This window comes from Varanus komodoensis, unplaced genomic scaffold, assembly GCF_004798865.1.
Source record: "Varanus komodoensis strain SLA01 unplaced genomic scaffold, ASM479886v1 scaffold46_3, whole genome shotgun sequence".
Taxonomy (NCBI): Eukaryota; Metazoa; Chordata; class Lepidosauria; order Squamata; family Varanidae; genus Varanus; species Varanus komodoensis.
In genome coordinates this window covers 1,087,626-1,105,759 of record NW_025336044.1, presented here as the reverse complement: position 1 = coordinate 1,105,759, position 18,134 = coordinate 1,087,626, and the positions used below count along the sequence as shown (strand labels likewise).

Here is an 18,134-nt window from a genome sequence, read left to right as displayed (position 1 = left end):
AAGGTTGCTGTCGTCCAGCCCCATTCGAAAAGGGTTTGCTGGTGGTGCATCGTTTCAGCCAAAGCCGGTGGACTGAGGGCAACTGGAATGCCAGTAAATAAGGAATTCCACATCTCCATTTGTACATCGGTGTTGGGAAGGTTCTCGCATGTTGCCGTGTCACGTGCACTGATGCGTTGGCAGGAACTCTCGGATCCTTTCAGAGCTACTGGATGGGGAGCGGCTAGCAGAAGAGCTCACTGGGCTTCTTGGGATGTTTTCACGAAAGCGGCACCCCTTCCCCTGATGACAGGCCGACGGCTTTCACTGGACCGCCTGATCCCCGTTCTCTCCCTACCAGAGCTCGCCGGGTACCGGCTGGGCACATTCGGCAGCGCTGGGAACAGGTCTTGTTGCGGCGTATCTCTTTCTTGGCAGTTAAAAGTCAGCGCGACGCCCACATTGTTCTTCATAATCCTTGAAGACCCATCCGACGTTCCATCAAAACATCTGCCCAGAGCAATTTCCTTGGCTGTCCTGGGATCCTGGTCTGTCACTGTGTAGATCCCGTAGTTGTGACCGAGAGGGTCCAGAGGAGCCAACATGGTATACTGGCTGGAGTCATTATTGACTGCGAATGGAAGATGGTTCACAAGGTAGTCGTGGAGCATGCCGTTGACGCTCTCTCTGTAGCAGCTCCCCTGCGGGATGATTCTCACCAGGGTCCGGTCAACACGTTCCTGATCGTATAGCATGCCGCTGCACTTGAATTCCAGGCAGGCGGTGGACAGGTTGGGTTGGTTCAGGTCTCGGATGCTGCGCGTGTCCCTGATGCCGTACAGCCTGCCGGCAGTCTGCGGGTGGGTGCCGCCTGCGCTGCGGGACCTCACCGTCGCCTCCAGGGGCCCATGGATCTTCACCTTAATATAGCACGCTCTGAATTCCATCGGCTTGGGCCACCAAGCCAGGTAGTCTTCCGTCCAGTTCATGGGGTCGTCCTCATTGAAAGGGACGGTGTTGTAGTCATACCTGTCCCCCTCCACCCTGTAAAACCTGAAGTGTGCGGCGCTGTGCTGGGCCGCTTCGCACTCTCGCTGCTTCTCGTACGGGTAAATGGGCCCGTTGCTCTCTTCCGCGGCGTTGGGGGTGGGCTTGGCCACGCTGATCCTGAAGGCGGTGGCTTTCACATTCCGGTCCTCGTGGTCCGTCCGCCTGTACTTCAGCTTGTTGAGGTAGGGCTGCGGGACCCCAATGGCAAAAGGGTTGAGCCTTGGGGTGGAGGGGACAGCTTCAAGTTCTTCTCCCGCAAGACTTGCCATGACGTAAGCGCTGTAAGCGTCGGGGTTTCGGTCGTCGCAGAATGCCGGGACACAGGCCCCATTGAAGCCGGTGACGGCGCTGTCAAAGCGGCCCCAGGCTCTGGGATTCGATGAATATCCCGCCATTGGCTCCAAGTTGATAACCGAGACCACGGCCCCCGCAACTTGTTCGCTGGGCAGGAACCTCTCGCTTCTGTAAACACGCACCTTGATGTAGCACCTTCGGCTTTCGGGGACGTCAAGGTTGAACAATCTCCTTTCTCTTACCTCCATGTTGCCCACCAGGAATGTTCTCTCCTCCCGCTTCCTGCGCCTGCTCTGGTCCACTTGGAAGGCCCCTTCTTCCTCCCACAGGCCTGTCTGCGGGTTCAGAGACCAAAGCTTCATGCCTTGCAGGTGTTCTGGCATCCTGACTTGAGTGGAGTCCAGGTGAACTTTCACTTTCCCTGCATTGAGTGGCTCGTTAGCATCTTCATCCGTGAAATCCATGGAAAACATGCCATAGGTCCGCAACGGGAGCATGTCACCTTCGCCATCCACAAAATTCAGGTCACTCTGCACTGCAGCCGCGCTGGAGATATTCCTCGGGTCCAGGAAAGTCACACTGGCCTTCACTTTTCCTGTGTAGGCTTCCCCATTCTGCTTGTAAAAGGAGTTGGGAGGAATTTCCAGTTCAGCGATCGGATCATCTCCTTCCATATCTCCCAGGGGAATGAAATTGGTCTCGGTCGATTCCAGTGTGACGGGCGGCTTCTTCCTCAGCATCTTGACCTCGTGGAAGACTGACCCACCATGTCTGTTGAACGGCAGCACTTTTGTGGTGTTCACGAACTTTTGCAGGCGATCCACAAAAGTCAGAACCAGCCGCTCCGTGTTGGGCGGCACCTGAACGGAGAAGGTTCCATTATAGCCCGTCATGCTGACCCTTTTGTTCCCCAGGTATATATGACCAAACCTCAAGGGCTCCTCCGTATCCAGTGCCATGGCTCTTCCCTTGACAGTGACTTTGGGCTCAGTGCACCTTTGACAGCCACATTCTACAGTCACCTTGACGGGAAGCGTGTATCCGGTGCACGCGATTTCTCGTGTTTCCGTTTTGGAGACCCCACAGCAGTAAGCAATGGTGTCCTTGCACCGGAGAGTTTTGCCTAGCTTTCCAGAACATGCCTTGGATGGGCATCTACCAACGTTGTAGTAGAAGGAGCCAGTTGAGTTTTGGAAGCAGTCGGGAGGCAGGCGGATGCGGTAGCTCTCGGGCCTGGGTGCACAGGCAGCTTCATCCTGGGCTGTTGAAACAGAGTTCATATATTAACAGTCGGTGCAGGCATTTCTTTGTGAGCTCAGGGTTATTGATTTATGCAGGCAGAAAATCAGTCTGGACCAAGGAAATTCAGCTTTTCTCTAACTATAAACACTTTGAGCAATTTGAAACAGTTTGTGATCAAGTCTGCTTAAATGACTGAACTAGGTCCTGTAACAGAGAGCGAGCAATTTGTGGCCTTCTGGGTGTTTTAGCAGCTTACAACTCTCATGATCACTTCTCCTTTATTAAGCTATGTAAGATGGAAGCACAACATCTGGAGGGCTGCAAGTGGACCTTATCTGCATAATACTAGAGGTGAAGAAAGAATGCATAACCCATCATGAGATTATTCTAGAAGTGGCTGTTGTACCGCAATTCCTGCCTTCCACCTGGAATAGCTTTGCCTGTCCCAGCTTCTGCTAAAACTACAGTCTTAGCAATGGGTTTACCAGAGGGATAGCAACAGATCCTGTAGCTTCAGGTGCCTACAATGCCTTGAAAGTGGGGGTACATAACCTGCGGCCTTCGACCACTCCCTGTGCAGCCCCCTGTTGGACCCAGCAGTTCAGATGCCGCATCTGCCAGCAGCTTCCGGGTATCTTCTTTCATGCAAATAAACCGTACTAATTTCTTTCCTCTAGTGGCTGGAAAGTCAAGCTTGGCGTGAGACAGCCTGTTCTCAGTTCCTGCAGAGCTGGCATTATTGTGGGCTTGCAGAAACAAATGGAATAACCCCCAAGTGCTAGTGCTTTAGCATAAAGGTAGGATAACGACAGACTGGGGAAACAGTGTATTTTCTTATCGCCGGATGCTGCATCATCTGTGCTACCAGAATCTGCAAAGTGGCTCCCTCACGCAGAAGGAAAACGGCACAGCAAGCAAGCGCTTGGCTTGAGTAGTTTTCCCTGAGGTGCTAGTATGCTTGCAAGAGGTTTCTTGCCTTTCCAAAGCATCATCCTAAGCTCATTCCCAGAATGGGGCAAGGCAGTTCGGATCCATGTTTGCATTCATACGGGGGGCTCTTTTAAGAAGCAGGGAAGCCCTGTGGCACAAGTGGGAGCTCCCACAAACACAGTGGAGTCCGCGGAAGCAAAGTGGCAAGGCTGAAGAGTCAAGCTGCAACCTGAAGCAGTGCCGGGGCTGCACAGTTTTCCGCCCCCTTTGACGGCCAGGCCGATGCCTGTGGGAGCCACGCTGCTTCCCAGAGAAGTCTGCAGAAGAGGAAAAGACCTGCGTGCTGGCAGATCCATCTCCCACCAAGCACCGCCCCAAGAAGGAGATGGCTTGGCCAAGTGTGCCTGGCCGCAGGGTGGTCAGCAATGTCCCAGCCTTCATCCAAAGCATGGACCTAGGGGTGTTGGCCCCGGGCAACTGCAGGTGCTTCCTGCCCAGCCCTGCTGCTCCAAGATGGGAAGGAAAGCCTTTGTGAGGACACTAGAAGGCTGGCGGGTACGGCCCTTGTCTGCATACGGGCGTATTAGGATCGCCCTGTTTCCATGAGCTGTGGAAATTCGTTGCAGCCCCCGCAGGGCCCCCCCCCCCCCCCCGTTCAGCCACGCTTCTCACCTGCGAGGGACAGCGTGGCGACTTGCGACTTCACGGAACCTGCTTGGTTGCTGGTCTTGCAGAAATACTGCCCGGCGTGCGCCCTTGTCAGGTTCCTCAGCACCAGGTAGCTTTTGTGTTTATAGAGCGTGGGGTCCAGCAGAGTCTCATTGTGGAACCTGTGGAATTTGGGGGAGGTGAGACACACACAGTTTATAGTCTGAGCGTCCTCGCTGCTTTTCCCTGCGTGCCGCTGCTCTAGCCGGGTTTCCCGATTTCCTGGCTCTGGTTTTAGGTTAGGAAACAATGGCGACCGCGTGCCTGGAGCTCGGCTCCCCCTTGCCCGTCCAGAATAGCAGCCTGTTCTTTGGCGAAAGCTCTTTTTTCTCCAGTGTACATCAGGCAAAGCATAATCAGCAAAGAAAGAGTCTCTGAGCATGCACAGAGCGGCTCACTGAATCCACGCCAGAAACGACTTCCAAGAACTTCCTTCTGAGTAACCCGGGGGGGGGCACCCCTCTGGGAGGGCCCCTCTGGAGTCGGGCTGCCTCTTAGCCACCCACCGCCCCTCCGGTTGGCCAGCCCTTCTCTCCCCACATCACGCCACGGGGTCAAGAGTCCTACCAGGCTCGGCTGGCCCCCGGGCCTCCCCCATGGCCCCTCCCGGCAGGTGCCGCCTCTGGCTGTCCTCAGAGGCCCCCTGCACACCTGGGGAGGGCGGCCTCGAGATAAGCCCCCTGCCTCCTCCATCTCCTACCTGGAGGCCCAGCTGCCAGGCCTCTTCTCCCTGCCCCTCTGAAGTGTCCAAGTCTCCTTAGCCTTGAAACATGTGCTAAGAACAACGGCCCCGTCCATCCCCAGCACCACTGAGCAAGATGCTTGAGGCAGCGCTTTGCCAATCAAAAACAGGTCGGTGAAACTGGGTGGCAAACGTTTTCTCCCCCTGCCAGCACTGGATCTTTGAGTCCCCTGGCGAAATCGAGTGGCAACAGAGGTGGGAAGGGAGAAGAGGGAAAAGTACCTCTTTACATAACGCAAGCGCAGCTGATGGAGCCTCTCCATTTATGGAACTGCCTCCCAAAGAGGCTTTCCCGGCACCAAGCAAGAACTTTTTCCACCCTGCCTTGGAAATAAAATGCCCTTTGGGCTAGACTTTTCAGTTCACAATCAGTTTCCATTCATCTTTTCATGTTGATGCTTTATGGTCTGATTACGTATTTTAATGCTTTATCTGTTTGTGGGTTGCAGCTAAAGAAAGAGGGCAAAAAGACCCCACAATTTCCCCCACGAGATAAAGGGATGGCTGCTGGCGCCAGTGACTTTAGAAAGGGGTTGGATAAATTCATAAAGGGTAACACTGCAACCCTGGATAGGTCTACACAGACGTAAGTCCTACTGCATTCAGCAGGACACTAGGAATGCAAAGGAAACAAGGATGCCCCCTAGAACTGTAAGGACACGCTCCTGGGCACACTTAGCACAATGTCCTCCAACTCACAACGCCCGTCAGCAGCCTTTCTGGGTTTATTTTTCCTCGTGCATGAACTTAAATGTAGCGCGGCACAGTTTTTCCCTGTAAGAGGCAAAGAACAGGTGCTCCCTTCGTAACCTCGCCGGAGCGTCTTACCAAAGGTATTGCTGAGGGACGGGATCCCCGGCGGCCTGGCAACAGAATGAAACGCTCTGCCCCTCTCGTCTCGCTTTGCTCTCTGGCTGCATCACCATGTACGGCTTCTCTGGAGGAAGAAAACATCGCTTGCTCTTACTGACCTAGCGGCCTCATTTTACTTTTCTCTCTGCTGAATGCCGCCCAAATTAGTAAGCAAATCAGGATGCAGAACCTCGGGGCCAGGGGTCCAATCCTGCCCCACAAAGCCCCAGAAGGGCACACCTCCCTTCCCCCGCCCATGTGATGTCCTGGCCCATTGTGTGGTTTTGAAAGGTTAAAATGCCCCCACCCTGCAAGGCTTAGTCTCTGACCACGAGACCTTTCACTGAATCAGGCTGTTGTTTTTCTCATTTTGCCTTGCCCCTCAGCCTCTGATGAGGCACCTGTTCGCCCAGGAGCTTTCCTAAAATGGAGTTTGGCCCTTGAGCAGAAGGAGGCTCAGCCCACTGGCTTCGCACCATCCTCAGGCAGCGCATCTCGCAGCTGGGCCGAGTTCTTCCCCGCTTGGCCGGGACGCGAGCCGTGCCATCCGGCTGCGTGTTCATGAGATCCTTCACCGTGAGGGTATTGTAGTGCAAGCAACAGACTTGGAGAGGCCATCTGAGCCCATCCGTCTGGGGCGCGCAGGCTGCAACGCTCTTCACCTGCTCTTGTCAAGCGGATGTGGACCGAGGAGGAGTTCGTGGCGCTCTCGGTCACGGTGACCAGCGCCGTCGCGTAGTTCGGCTGCTTGACCTGCAGGACGGTTCTTCCGTCCGGGCACACGCCGGGAACCTGAAACAACCCGTTGGCATCCGCCACTGTCAGCAACTTGGCCGGCTGGGCTTGTAGGTAGATGGCAGCCCCGGCGGCCGGAACGCCATCCTGGAGGGAGGCCTTGCCGTAAAGCGTGTGCTCCTCGCACGTGCAGCCGCTGCAGTCGGCGTTCTCACGGCCCAGGGGACACGTCACGGTGCAGGCTGCGGGGAGAAAGGAAGCAGCTGGTTGCCCAACGCAGCTCGATTCTCTTGCATTGATTGTAAAGATTTTTTTAAAAAAATAATTCAAAGAAAAATCAGGATTGCAGTCTTTAGACCGGCCTTCCCCAAAGGACATCCCCTGGATGTGTTGGACTCCAACTTCAGTCACCCCTGCTATCATGGCTGCAATGGGCAATGGGAGTTGTAGTCCAACTCATTTGGAAGGCCAGTTAGGGAGAGATGGCTGAGATTATTCAATTAATCAGTTACAGAAAAATTTAGTAAGAAAATGTACCCCTCTCTAACCAAGCATTGTGTCTCCTCCTCATTCTCCTTCTGTATATTAAACATACTCCCAAAAAACATTTAAGATGATGCCCTCTGGGATACATGCCTCAACCTAGCGGCCTAGCAGTAGGCAGCATATAAATGTTTTAAATAGAATAAATACATAAAATGAAAGTGCATTTTTCTGCTTTCTCAAGTGCAGATATATGCATTAGTCGCTCAAGGGAAACGCACACCATGAATCAACTAAGCTGTGCTTAATTAGGATGACTATCATAATAAAAACACACTTATCCACTCCTCTATGCCTTGCAGAACGAACACTGAGCCTCACAGAGTGTGCTTGGACGGTGTCACCTGAGCACTGAAGAGACCGGCCTGGAGGCACAGAGGCCTCTGCCTGCTGCTGAAAAGATGCCCGCAAGCCCGGGGGCCGAGGGTCCCCCCCTCTCTGCCCAGGGAGAGGATTCCCCAAGCTGGGCATCTCGGTGCTCTGCCGTCCCTCCTGCCATCGGCTCTCTTCCAAGGCCAGTAACACAGGTGTGGCGCTGGCACTCGGTGTGGCCAGGTGGAAGCCTGGGAACTCCAGGGGGGCACCAGGGCTGATGCCCTTTGGAAGAAATATTTGGCTCCTTCAATGAAAATGACTTGCCCGGCCCGGCAGCTGTGCAGCCCTTTCGCCGCTGCGGGTTCTTTTCCTGCCATTAGCAGGAGGTTAGCGGGGAGAGGGCTGGACCGCGTGCCCAGGCAGTGGGGGCTGGAATGCCTCTCCAGGATGCACCCAGGTGGAGGGATGTGGGGGGGGTGGGCTTGCCCCGGGCCTGGTTCTGGGCTCACAAAGACAGTCAAGGGAAAGTATGAGGAAAGATCTTTGTGGGTGGACAGGCAGGCAGAGTGAGAGAATGTGAACTCTTTAAGGGTATCTGGGATTCTCCGGTAACTAGTTGAGAGGGGATCCCACACCCGATTTTGTGCATTTCAAATTACTTGCTTTCAGTTGGCTTTTTCCATATTTACAATCCCCCCGTGCAGCTTAGGCTCATACTTAGGCTTAGGCACTGGAACTTATCGCCCTCTGCCAAAGGCAAGGGCAAGCTCCTGGGCACGCTTGCAGTGCACATCGAGTCCTCGAGTCTTTCTGTGACCTAAGCCGAGAGCCCGGCCTGGGCATTCTTTCCAACCAAGCACCGTGCTCCCAACAGCAAGCCGCTGCCCCCAGTGGGGAGCGCTCCGGCCAGAGACGGGGCCACAGAGCTTCCCTGCAGCACTGCAGCGGGTGCCGTGGCGCGTCGTCAGCACCTGAGCAAGGGGGTCCGGAGCAGTGCCTTCCTTCCTCGCTCACGTCTTTGCAGCGTGGGTCCTGGAGGTTTTCTGCCAGGCAGACCCTGGTCCGAATCTGGATGCCAGTCTGATTGCACTTCGCAGAGCAGCTGCTCCATCGGGACCACGGGGACCACAGTGACTCCTGGCGCAGGGAGCCTGGGAAGAAAGCGGCGCACGCACCAGTGAGCCTCGTGAGCCCTTCCTTCAGGAGGAAGCAGCGGGTTGTTTCAGGGTCCCACAGGGACCCCAAAGCCTTTTGTTCTGGGAAATTTACATGGCCGCTCAGTCTAAATCAGAAGTCTCAGATTTACCTGGTTTTAACCGCTCTGTACTTAAATTGTCCTTCAGCCCATCATCCTGCTGTCCATCCATCAAATTTAAAAAGCCCATTTTGGAGCTCGTGGGTATTTCTCTGGGAGTTTTATTTATTTTATTTTATTTTATTTTATTTTATTTTATTTTATTTATTTTCCGGTTTATATCCTGCCTTTTTCCTACAAAGGGATCAAGGCAGCTTACATCATACACCACACTGGCTCTCCTGAACAATTTGGTGTCCTTCACACGTCCGACCTGATCATTTATTACCAGTTTAATTCAGACCTTGGAAGGGGGACACTTTCTATTCCGCTCCTGCCCCGTCTCAAGGAATCCGACTTTCTGACCTTGTTGAATGCAGGTTTTTGTGATGCTAAATTGTAAGTCAGCAAAGCTGGTTGCAGGTTACAGAGGAAGAGTTTTTAGAAGGCTGAGTAAAGAAAGAAGCACATTTTGCTGCCTTCCTATTGAACCAGCACCTTCATGCAATACATCCCAATGGAAAGTTGATTTCGGAAAAATGGGCATTAGGTGCCCTCCCTGCCCAGTGGCCGGAGTAACCCAGAGGCTTCCAGTGGCTGGTCCTTAAGCGACTTCTCGCCCTTAGAAAAGCTACGCTCCTCTTCAGAAAGGGTGTCCCTTGTCAGGAAAATTTGGATAAATCCTAGAAGAAAAACGTTGCTTATATGTGCTTTTGTGTTACAAAATCAAACCTGCACTCTTTCTCAAAAGCACAGCTTTCCAAGCTAAGTCACTAAGCTAATAATGTTTGTTGTCTGAAGAAAATGGCACTCCCTCCATGCACCTGGCCAATCAGAAAGGCACGGATGCATCACTCAGGGTCTCAGCCTTCCTGATAATGGAATGCAACACACAGGTTTATGATTTCAGGAAATACGTCTTAATAGCTGGAATTTACATGTCTAAGCAGACCCAGAGATGGGTTCAAGTTTCTGGAATTTACTCAACTGAAATGTCAATACACTGCAATTAGAAAGATTGTCACTTGCATGTTTTGCTGATCTTCCTTATTTGTTCTGTAGATGATGACCTCAGAATTTCATGGTAATGTCTGCATTCTGTCATCAATTGCTCTGTACCTGCATACGTGATCAGGAGGGTATAAAATGCCCTGAACTTGCATTGAAACCTCGCAGCTGAGACTGCCTCTGCCCGGTAATGCATTATCGTGAGTCGAACCTGCAGGGAACCTGGGGCTTCCATCAATAAAGCAGCAGAGGTTCAAAAGGCTGATCCTTCCCACAAACCCAAGTTTTTATTTCCTCCTCACAAATTGAAAACCGAGATTCTGTCACCCTTTGCCCAGGAGATTCCTGACACTCAGTTTCTCCCTCTGCCGTCTCCAGCCCTTGGTCTCCATTCCCAGAATCACCATCTTCCTCTTGGCTGGAATCAGCATTTTCCTATGATCAGCTTTTGAGGCCTTAAATGATTTTACATCTCTGCTCAAATGCTACGATCTGCAGTTATTCTGGACTGCTGGGAGCCACCCAGAGGACTTTGCCTATAATGGACCTATTCCCATCTCCTTCAGAGTTCCTGTGCAGGCCTGGGGTGCACTGGAGCGTTTGCAGCATCCCAAGAACCCGCTTCAGCAACGGCCCATGTCAGAGCCTCTTTGCCAATGGCGAGAATGAATTAGCAGGACCCGCAGGGAAGGCTGGACCACCTTGAACCCAGATGGGCGAGATCTCCTGGGCCCCTGCAGTGACTTGTGCCAGCCTGCTCCCGGGCGGTGGTCCTCACTGCCAACCACAAGCTTTTAGAGCATACACAGAGTGTTTTATAGACTCTGAGTCACATGGGCCCAGCAGCTGGGCAGGTGATGACGAAATAAGGTGATTGCAGTCAAGAAGGTGAGAGGTCTGCAGAGGGGGCTCAGTGCAATGGCATTTGATTGCAGGATATTAACATAACAATCAGTGAGGCACTGGAATTATTGTGAGTCTTGGCATGCAAATACGGGTGATTGCAATGCTGTTAACCTGGCAGCCTGGTCAGTTCTTACTGATCTGCAAAACAGCAGCCCTGGCAGCTTCCTGGGGGCCCCATCAGGTCCCTCCTCTTAAAGCAACAGCAAATGCCAAACAGTGACCTGGCTTGGAATTTTGGGCGCTTCCTGAGAAAGGGGTGCAGATTTGATTTTATAACACAAAGGCACATGAGCAACCCTTTTCTGCCAGGATTTATCTGAAGTTTCCCAACTCGCAGAAACCTTTCCCGGCAAGGTTGCTCCCCTCTTAGCCGTGTGCGGGTCGAAGCCCGTCTTGCTCAAAGCCCAACCCAGAACGCCCGGGCAGCACTCACCAGCTGGGCAGAAGAAACGCACGACGTAATTCAAGCACGTTTGCCCGGCCGGCTGCTCTTTATTCAGGCACCAGAACCCCTCCCGGGCGTTGGCGTGGACCACCTGGCCCGTGCTGGCGGCAGGGATCCAGTCCGTCGTTCGAGCTTCGATGCTGGTGGGGCTCGGACAGACCCTGTCCCGGTAGTAGAACCGGATGGCGTCCATGCGCTCGTAGTCGCCGTTGCCTCCAGGATGGTCGATGTTGAACCAGGCCGTCCAGGCTCCCTGGGCTGAATAACAGAGGACTATGCAGGGGCTCCGGCACTGGCCTGGAGCCGCTGGGGTCGCGGGCACGCCATTCCTTCCAGCGCCCGGCTTTTCCAGCTGGGCACGGGAAGTAAAGAGGGAGGCATCGCTTTGCTGCGCACGGTCTGCATTCCTCCAAGGAGGGCTGCACCGGAACTTGCGAGAGCCGGCTGGGGTCCCTGCTGGGCTATGCTGGGCCCGTGGCTGAGTGTCCCCTTGACCTACTTGCAAGGCTGTTCTGAGGATAAAGCAGAGAGGGGAAGGGCACTCGGCCCTTGCCGGAAAAGATGAGTAAGAGCCAGGCAAATGAGCTTCCTCATGGGGAACGTGCGACCCACAGCTCGGTCCCTCCGTTCGCCCAGATGCATGTCCAGAAGCACTTTGGACATGTATCTGGGCACTTTGGACATGTATCTGGGCACTTTGGACATGTATCTGGACACTTTAAAAAATGAGAGCCGGGGGGCTGTCCTGGCTATGGGGCTGAAGGACGACTTGAGAGGTCCCTGGTGCAGCGCTTGCCTCTGCCATCAAGCCCGCCCTTAGGCAAAAGTCATGCCTGGGGCAGCCTCAGTTTTCCCATCTGTGGTATGGGGGGAACGAGGCCGACTTACCTGGCACCGTTGTTGCAAAGAGTGCTAAAGGGGGGGCACGCTTCCGCCTCTCCCCACAGCCCAGCTGCAGAGCCGCCCTTCCCCTATGCGCCAGTCAGACACCGCCAGGATGGCATCCCCTGTCTGATATTTTGTTTTCCAGCAGAAATGGCCAGCCAGCTTCCCTTCGGTGATAGCCAAATTAGCTCAGCAGTGGCAAGAATGAGCATGTTTTCCTAATCTCCCACGAGTCAGTAGCTTCAATTTATTTATTAGAAATGGAGCAGCAACCGCAAGGCTTCCTCCTCTTTTCCTAAAACAAACTAACTCGAGATGGAAAATTACTTACTGTCTGGTCTGTGCTCGATTGGAAGGCCGTGGAGTTTCTGTCCAGGCTGGATCTTGCTGACGGATTGCCTTAAAACAGGTTCACCTCGGGGAAAGACAAGGCAGACAAGCATAAGCAAGCTTCCTGGAGAAGGTGGCCTCCCCGCAGCATTTAGCTCGTGCCACCCAGGGCTTGATTGCCGCAAGTGATGCAAGGGGCTTAAACCTTGTCTATGCGCTACGGATGTTCAATGGCTGGAAACTCTGCCTGCTAAATTCCCCGTGCGTGGACGAAACTTGGACAACCCGCGAGCGATTGCACATGTCCCAGGTTTGCACACACCTTCCGGAGCTTCCATGACTGGTGCTGGGGCTCAGCTTAGCTTGGGACGCAACTGTGGCTGAAAGGAGGCAGAAATGACTCGTTCCGGCTCCACCAGAATGCAGCGAGCCTTGCAGGGTAACATCAGGGTGGCGGGGGTGGGGGAGATCCCTCCTGTGTGGTGGGAGGAATTTCCTGTCTGCAGGACGGCCCCCCTTCCTCTTCTCCCTGAAGTCCTGTGCAAGAAACCTCACTCTTGGCTACTCTGGTTCTCAGCCATACACTCTTAGGGGCAGCTGGCGTGTGGCTCTCACTGGGCCGGCTCCAGGAAAGACTTCATTGCATCGCTGCCTGACCCGCTCATGGAATTTTATTGTGGGGGAGTGCTCCAGATGCCAGCCTCGCCCCTCATAACCCTCCCATGGTTTTCCACTCTTCTTTTCTGGGGAAAAACCTGCGAAGGAGAAAGAAGAGGGAATAGCTGCGAGAGTCACCCGGGGCATCCCGGGACAGGAGCGATTGGGTGGGGGATCTGTGTCCCCCGAAGCATGACTGCACCCCCTTCTTTGTGAGCCACCCCAGTTGGCAGCGGCTTCGTCGGCAGCCCCACAAGGGGGACACCAGCTGCAGCTACTGCGCCTTGTGCAGCTCCGCCCAGCAAATGGGCATGTGCGAGCGGCACTGCGGGGGTGCGTGTTAGCATTTGGCAGCGTGACGAGACAGCCAGGTTTGGTTTTATAGCCCCGTTGCATCCTTCTGCGCGGCACAAGGCGTCATGCCCTTTTCTGAAGCCAGTTCACAGGGCAAACAGAACGAGCGGCAAGGCGTTTTGTGCGCTCTCGGTTCTGCTGGCTTGGAACCACATGGAGCTGGCCACTGTCCCGCTTCCTGCTGGACCGTGGGTTTTATGGCAGAGGCCTGGCACCACTCTTGGCAAGGGTCCTTCGCAGGAATCGGCAGCCCCCACATCCGCCCCAAATGGAAAGCAATGGAAACTCTAGCACAGAATAAAGCTGCCTTCAGCTCAGAAGAACTCCCACCGGCCTTGGCAATCTTGAGCATCTGTCTTTAGACAGAAAAAAAGCCCCACAACTCTTAGTGTTCCCCAGCAGGGCCGTTTTTCTGCCTAAATATGCTCAGATGCTAAACTTGCACCTTGATGGGGTTTGTCCTTTTGTGGATTTCTTTTGTTCCTCTCGTAACAGGTACCACATTCTTGACTCCACCACTTTTCTGCTGATCCGTGTCCGGAAAGAGCAATGTGGAGAATGTGGCGTTTCCTCGTGAAGCTAAGATCCATTGTGGTCCTTTTGCATTGTTAGGATTGTATTCCTGCCATGCAATTGTGTGCATCTTTAGTCAGGAGTAAGCTCTAGTTACTTCAGTGGAACACACACCCAGTGACATGGCCCAACTAACAGAACAGCAAAATAAAGGGTGAACAGAGCTTCTTTTTAAAAGTCCTGCTAGCAAAACATACAATATATATTTATTAAGCATAGACAATGACCACCCCCCGCCCCAGAAAAAAACCACCACTGGATAAAACAGAAGCCCTTATTAGCAGTAAGAAAATACAAATAATGCCAAAGTACAAAAACAATTTAGCATAACAAATATCTAAAATGCAAAAGTAGACGTGCATATCATATAGAGGCAAATGTCCTTAAGGAAAACCTGTCCTCTTTTAATGACTGTTTGAAGGAGGTGTTAGGGCATGAATTGATTATATTTTTTATTTTGTTTATACCCCCGGCGGCTTAGGAGGTCCCTCTCCTGTCCATTTTGTCCTTGCAACACCAGCTCTGTGAGGTAGGCTCGGCTCAGAGCTAGTGCCTGGCCCCAAGTCGCCCCTGAGCTTCGAGGTCAAGTGGAAATTAGAACCCCACCTCCCAGAGTCCCAGTCCAACCCACCCAAAGCCCCCCGGCTGCATTGGCTGAGCTCCGTCCTGGTTTCCTCTCCCCATGGTGCTGAATCAGCTCCCTGGGGGCTCCCAGACCACATTATGTGGAGCAGCGGGGGAAGCCTCTGCTTTCCCTGCCCTGCCCCCCCTTGCTCATTTCGGACCCCAGAACCTCCCCTAAGGCTCCCTGAGCTCGGAGCCCTCCACCTGGAAGTTTGCCGCATCGGTTCTCTGCTCCTTCCTTCAGAGCACCCAAATTACGACACCCTTCCCAGGAGGAGGTAATTTCTGCATCTTTGAAAATGAAAATTGTGGGTGGTTGCAGTTTAGAAGAGAAGCCCAGGCCGGGAGGTTTGTGCCATCCACAAATGATCTGAAAGTACTCCCCGCCACCACCATTTTTCGAGGTTTTGGGGTAACATTTACTTGTTTTAGGATTTTTAAAAATTACACCACCTTGGGTACCTTGCAAAAAAAGAGAAAGGTATCAAATAATAGTTTGCTTTGCTGGAGATACCTTCTTGAGGACCATTTTTTCCTTCTCTATTTTGAGTCTATTTGTTATGCTGAATTGCTGCATTTCAAACTTATTAGTATTTTTGTTGGTGTCTGGTTTTATCCAGGTTTTTAATGGCTAATTATCGATAACTTTTTTAAATACAGAAATGTCCAAGACAGTAGGACAGAATTAAGGGTTAGTTCCCATGCTGATATGTATTATTTGAATCTGTGATCACCCTTCTGCCCCTTGAAATCTTTTTGAGATGTTCGCCTTTTATTATCTGAAATAATTTGGCAGTTGCTTGCAAGAGGCAAAGGGTTGAGAAAATCAGACGTTAAAGCTCGGCCAGCAGCCACAGGCCTTCCGGTCAGGTCCTTCCGCAGCGGGCAGGGCCCTGCCCGCCAGCGCTGCTGCTTCCCAGCTCCGGGAATCATTCTGACAGTGCTGAGTCTGCAGCGGTTGGGACCAGATGCAGGGAGCCTCAGGGAAGCAACTGGGAATATTTTTGGAGAAGTTAGCAATGCTCAGTTCCCTTCTGTAGCAGCCAGCAGTCGCGGCACTACGAGAGGGTGGTGTGTTTGTGTGAGACGTGTCCAGACAAAAGAATAATGTTGTGAATTTCACGGCAAGCACAACAGGCTGTTGGGCAGCCGAGCAGCTGGGCCAGGGACCCTGAAACAAAAGAGGTTTTGTCTGCTCTCTATCAAATCCTGTTTCCACTGATGTGTTCCAACCGACAGCTGCTTCTACAAGCTGCCGAGCAGAACCTCTCCGCGGAAACACGACCAGCCCGCACCGAGCGCCTCCGCCTCGGCTTGCTGAGAAGCGCCGCACCGTCCGACAGATGGCTTCCAGCCCCCTGCGCTTTCAGCCTCTCTCTCTGCCTTGGCCCAGCGTGCTTTGGCTTCTCCTGCCACGCGAATCCACTGCAGGGGGATCCTCTGGGAAAAGAAGGCCCCTCCTGAGACTTGTCTATCCTTGGGCAGGGCTGTACCATCTCGGAGTGGCTCAGCGGACTGAATCATTGCAGCTGCGGCACGAACACAACCAAGGATGTCAGAAGGGACGCCTGTCTGTTTCTCCCTGCAAAAGGCAGCGCCCGGGAGGCAATCCCCTCTGGAAAGCCTGGCACAAGGCAAGGCTTAGCCTTCCTGTTAGGGGCCCCCAAACCATTTCATCACCCTCAGCGACTCCAGCAGGGCCCTGGCTCTCTTTGGTGCCCACCTGTCCGGTGCCTAACGCTGCCCTTCCAGCTGGGTGTGTGCGCACACCTGATGGGATAAAGGTACACGAGCCCTGAGCACCTGTTCTGCCTGAGCTGCCCGGCTGAGCGGCCTTCCCCACACATGTCCTTCGCTTCCTGCTCCATCCCCACTCCAATTGTTCTCCTGAGGCTCTCCCCCCCCCCCCCCAGGATGGATCCACCGTGTGCCCCGAGGCGTTGCCCAAGCTCCCCCACCTCTGCTGGGCCTCTCCAGCCTAGCCTGGGCCGGCCCCGCCATTAGGTTCAGGGAGCTGGTTAGGACGGGCTCGGCAGGGCAGCAAATGGTTCGCCTCGTAACAGATTGCTCTGCTGCTTTTGCTGCTCAGAAAAAGGAAAGGTCTTGCGAGATTTTCTGCCCAAAATAACCGGGGTGGCCCCAGGTGCTAAGACGCACCCGGGCTTGGAAGGGCACCATTTGGGTCTTAATCTGGACGCCTCCGTAATGATTCCCTTCTGCTTCCCATGCTTCCTGGGCAACGTCGTGCCCCCCCCCCCCCCCCCCCTCCCCCCCTCCGTAATCCCCCTCGCGTCTCCCTGTTCGCTCCCCTTTGCTCTCGATGCAAACAGGGTTGCAAGCCAGAGAGGCAAGCAAGATGCTCGCTGGTCAGGGACAGAACCGGGCTGCAGAATGAGATGCTTGTGTTTTGGCGCTGAGCTTGGGCAGAGCCGCATGGCTGGAGGGGATCTGTGGGCCCAGGTCCGAGTCCAAGCCCTGCCTGATGCAGGAAATCCAACCCAGAGAGAAGCAGTTCTGCGAAGTGTCTTCCCTACCCCACCGCTTTGCCAGTTCGTCTTGCTGATTCTTTGGCATGAATTCTGCAGGGCTTAATGTAGGATTGTCACTACTCTCATTTCTTTGCCAAACAGGTCTTCTAAACCTCCAGGTCTACTTAAAGATGCGGGGGGGGGGGGGTGCAAGATTTTCTTCAATTGCTTTGACACTGAAGAAACACTAAATTGGAGCAACGGATTTGGAGGGGGGTGAAACAGGTTTTAAATTTTAATTGCCATTTCTAGCAAGCCCTGCTGAATAGCAAATGCTAGGCAAGAACAGTGCCTATTTGCATTCCAGCTGTGTGGGCAGGAGACGGGACACTGAATTTTTGTAAAATGTGTATGAAAGAGACCTTTCTTCGGTCCCAACCGCTAAAACAAATTTCTTCCCTGTGACAATGTTTTCAGACCCTGTGCCTTCAACCTCCACGAGTTTGCCATTTTGAAATCTTGAATGAAAACGGTCACAGCCGTGCTCACCGAAAATGCCCATCACTTCAAGGAGGAGTAAGAAAGGGGGAAGCCATCGCTGCGTCCCCTCCATCCTTCCCTCCGGATGCTCCGCTGGTTCTTCAGGAGCTGAGTTCTAATCGCGCTGAATGCATCGAGATGTTCTCGCTCTGATTTTTCAGTCTTATTCCTCCTGCATGAAAGAAAAACCTTGCGAGAAAAAATGCTTCCTTTGATACAGCCCGGAGTGTCCCCTTTGATCTCTTGGGTGTGTATGATGGGATGCCTGGCCCCGTCGTTATTTGTTTTTCGGCGCCAGGCGAAGACCTTTTTATTTAAACGTCATTTTAATTGTTAATATTATTTGCTTATTTTATCTGGCCAGGGTGACTTATTTTATATTGTTAATTTGTTTCATATTTTGAATGTATTATATTTTAATTTTATGTTGTGAGCCGCCCCAAAATGTTTTAAATAAATAAATAAATTCCAAGGCGCATCCCTTCCCTGAGCACCGTGCCTGGAGTTAGGCTCACATGTCAAAAATTTGGGAGCCAACAGAGCGACTTTGCTGCAACTTATTGCAGGATCGTGTGGATGTTTTCTCCCAAAGTCCTGGCATCACTTTTTGCGTCTAGAGCAGGAAGAATGTAGCAGACGGGATGTCCTCGCATTTCTATC

The 18,134-nt window shown here is 53.1% G+C and overlaps 1 protein-coding gene across 1 annotated transcript; it reads right to left on the bottom strand.

The window, feature by feature from the left end:
* Nucleotides 1-169: 169 nt before the first annotated feature.
* LOC123030786 (cartilage intermediate layer protein) lies at nucleotides 170-17,547 on the bottom strand. Its single transcript, XM_044444999.1, has 7 exons — nucleotides 17,484-17,547; nucleotides 11,032-11,301; nucleotides 8,362-8,541; nucleotides 6,460-6,774; nucleotides 5,774-5,882; nucleotides 4,168-4,325; nucleotides 170-2,584 (listed from the first exon to the last, which is right to left on the bottom strand). The coding sequence occupies exons 1-7, from the start codon at nucleotides 17,545-17,547 to the stop codon at nucleotides 237-239; spliced, it is 3,444 nt and encodes a 1,147-aa protein (XP_044300934.1). The 3' UTR covers nucleotides 170-236.
* Nucleotides 17,548-18,134: the final 587 nt, after the last annotated feature.

Coding starts and splice junctions, on each gene's coding strand:
- LOC123030786 (XM_044444999.1), bottom strand. CDS start 17,547: ATGGAGGGGACGCAGCGATGGCTTCCCCCTTTCTTACTCCTCCTTGAA. Junction 5,883..6,459: donor CATCCGCTTGACAAGAGCAG/GTGAAGAGCGTT, acceptor TTCTTCCTCCAG/AGAAGCCGTACATGGTGATG. Junction 2,585..4,167: donor CGCCACGCTGTCCCTCGCAG/GTGAGAAGCGTG, acceptor CTGTTTCAACAG/CCCAGGATGAAGCTGCCTGT.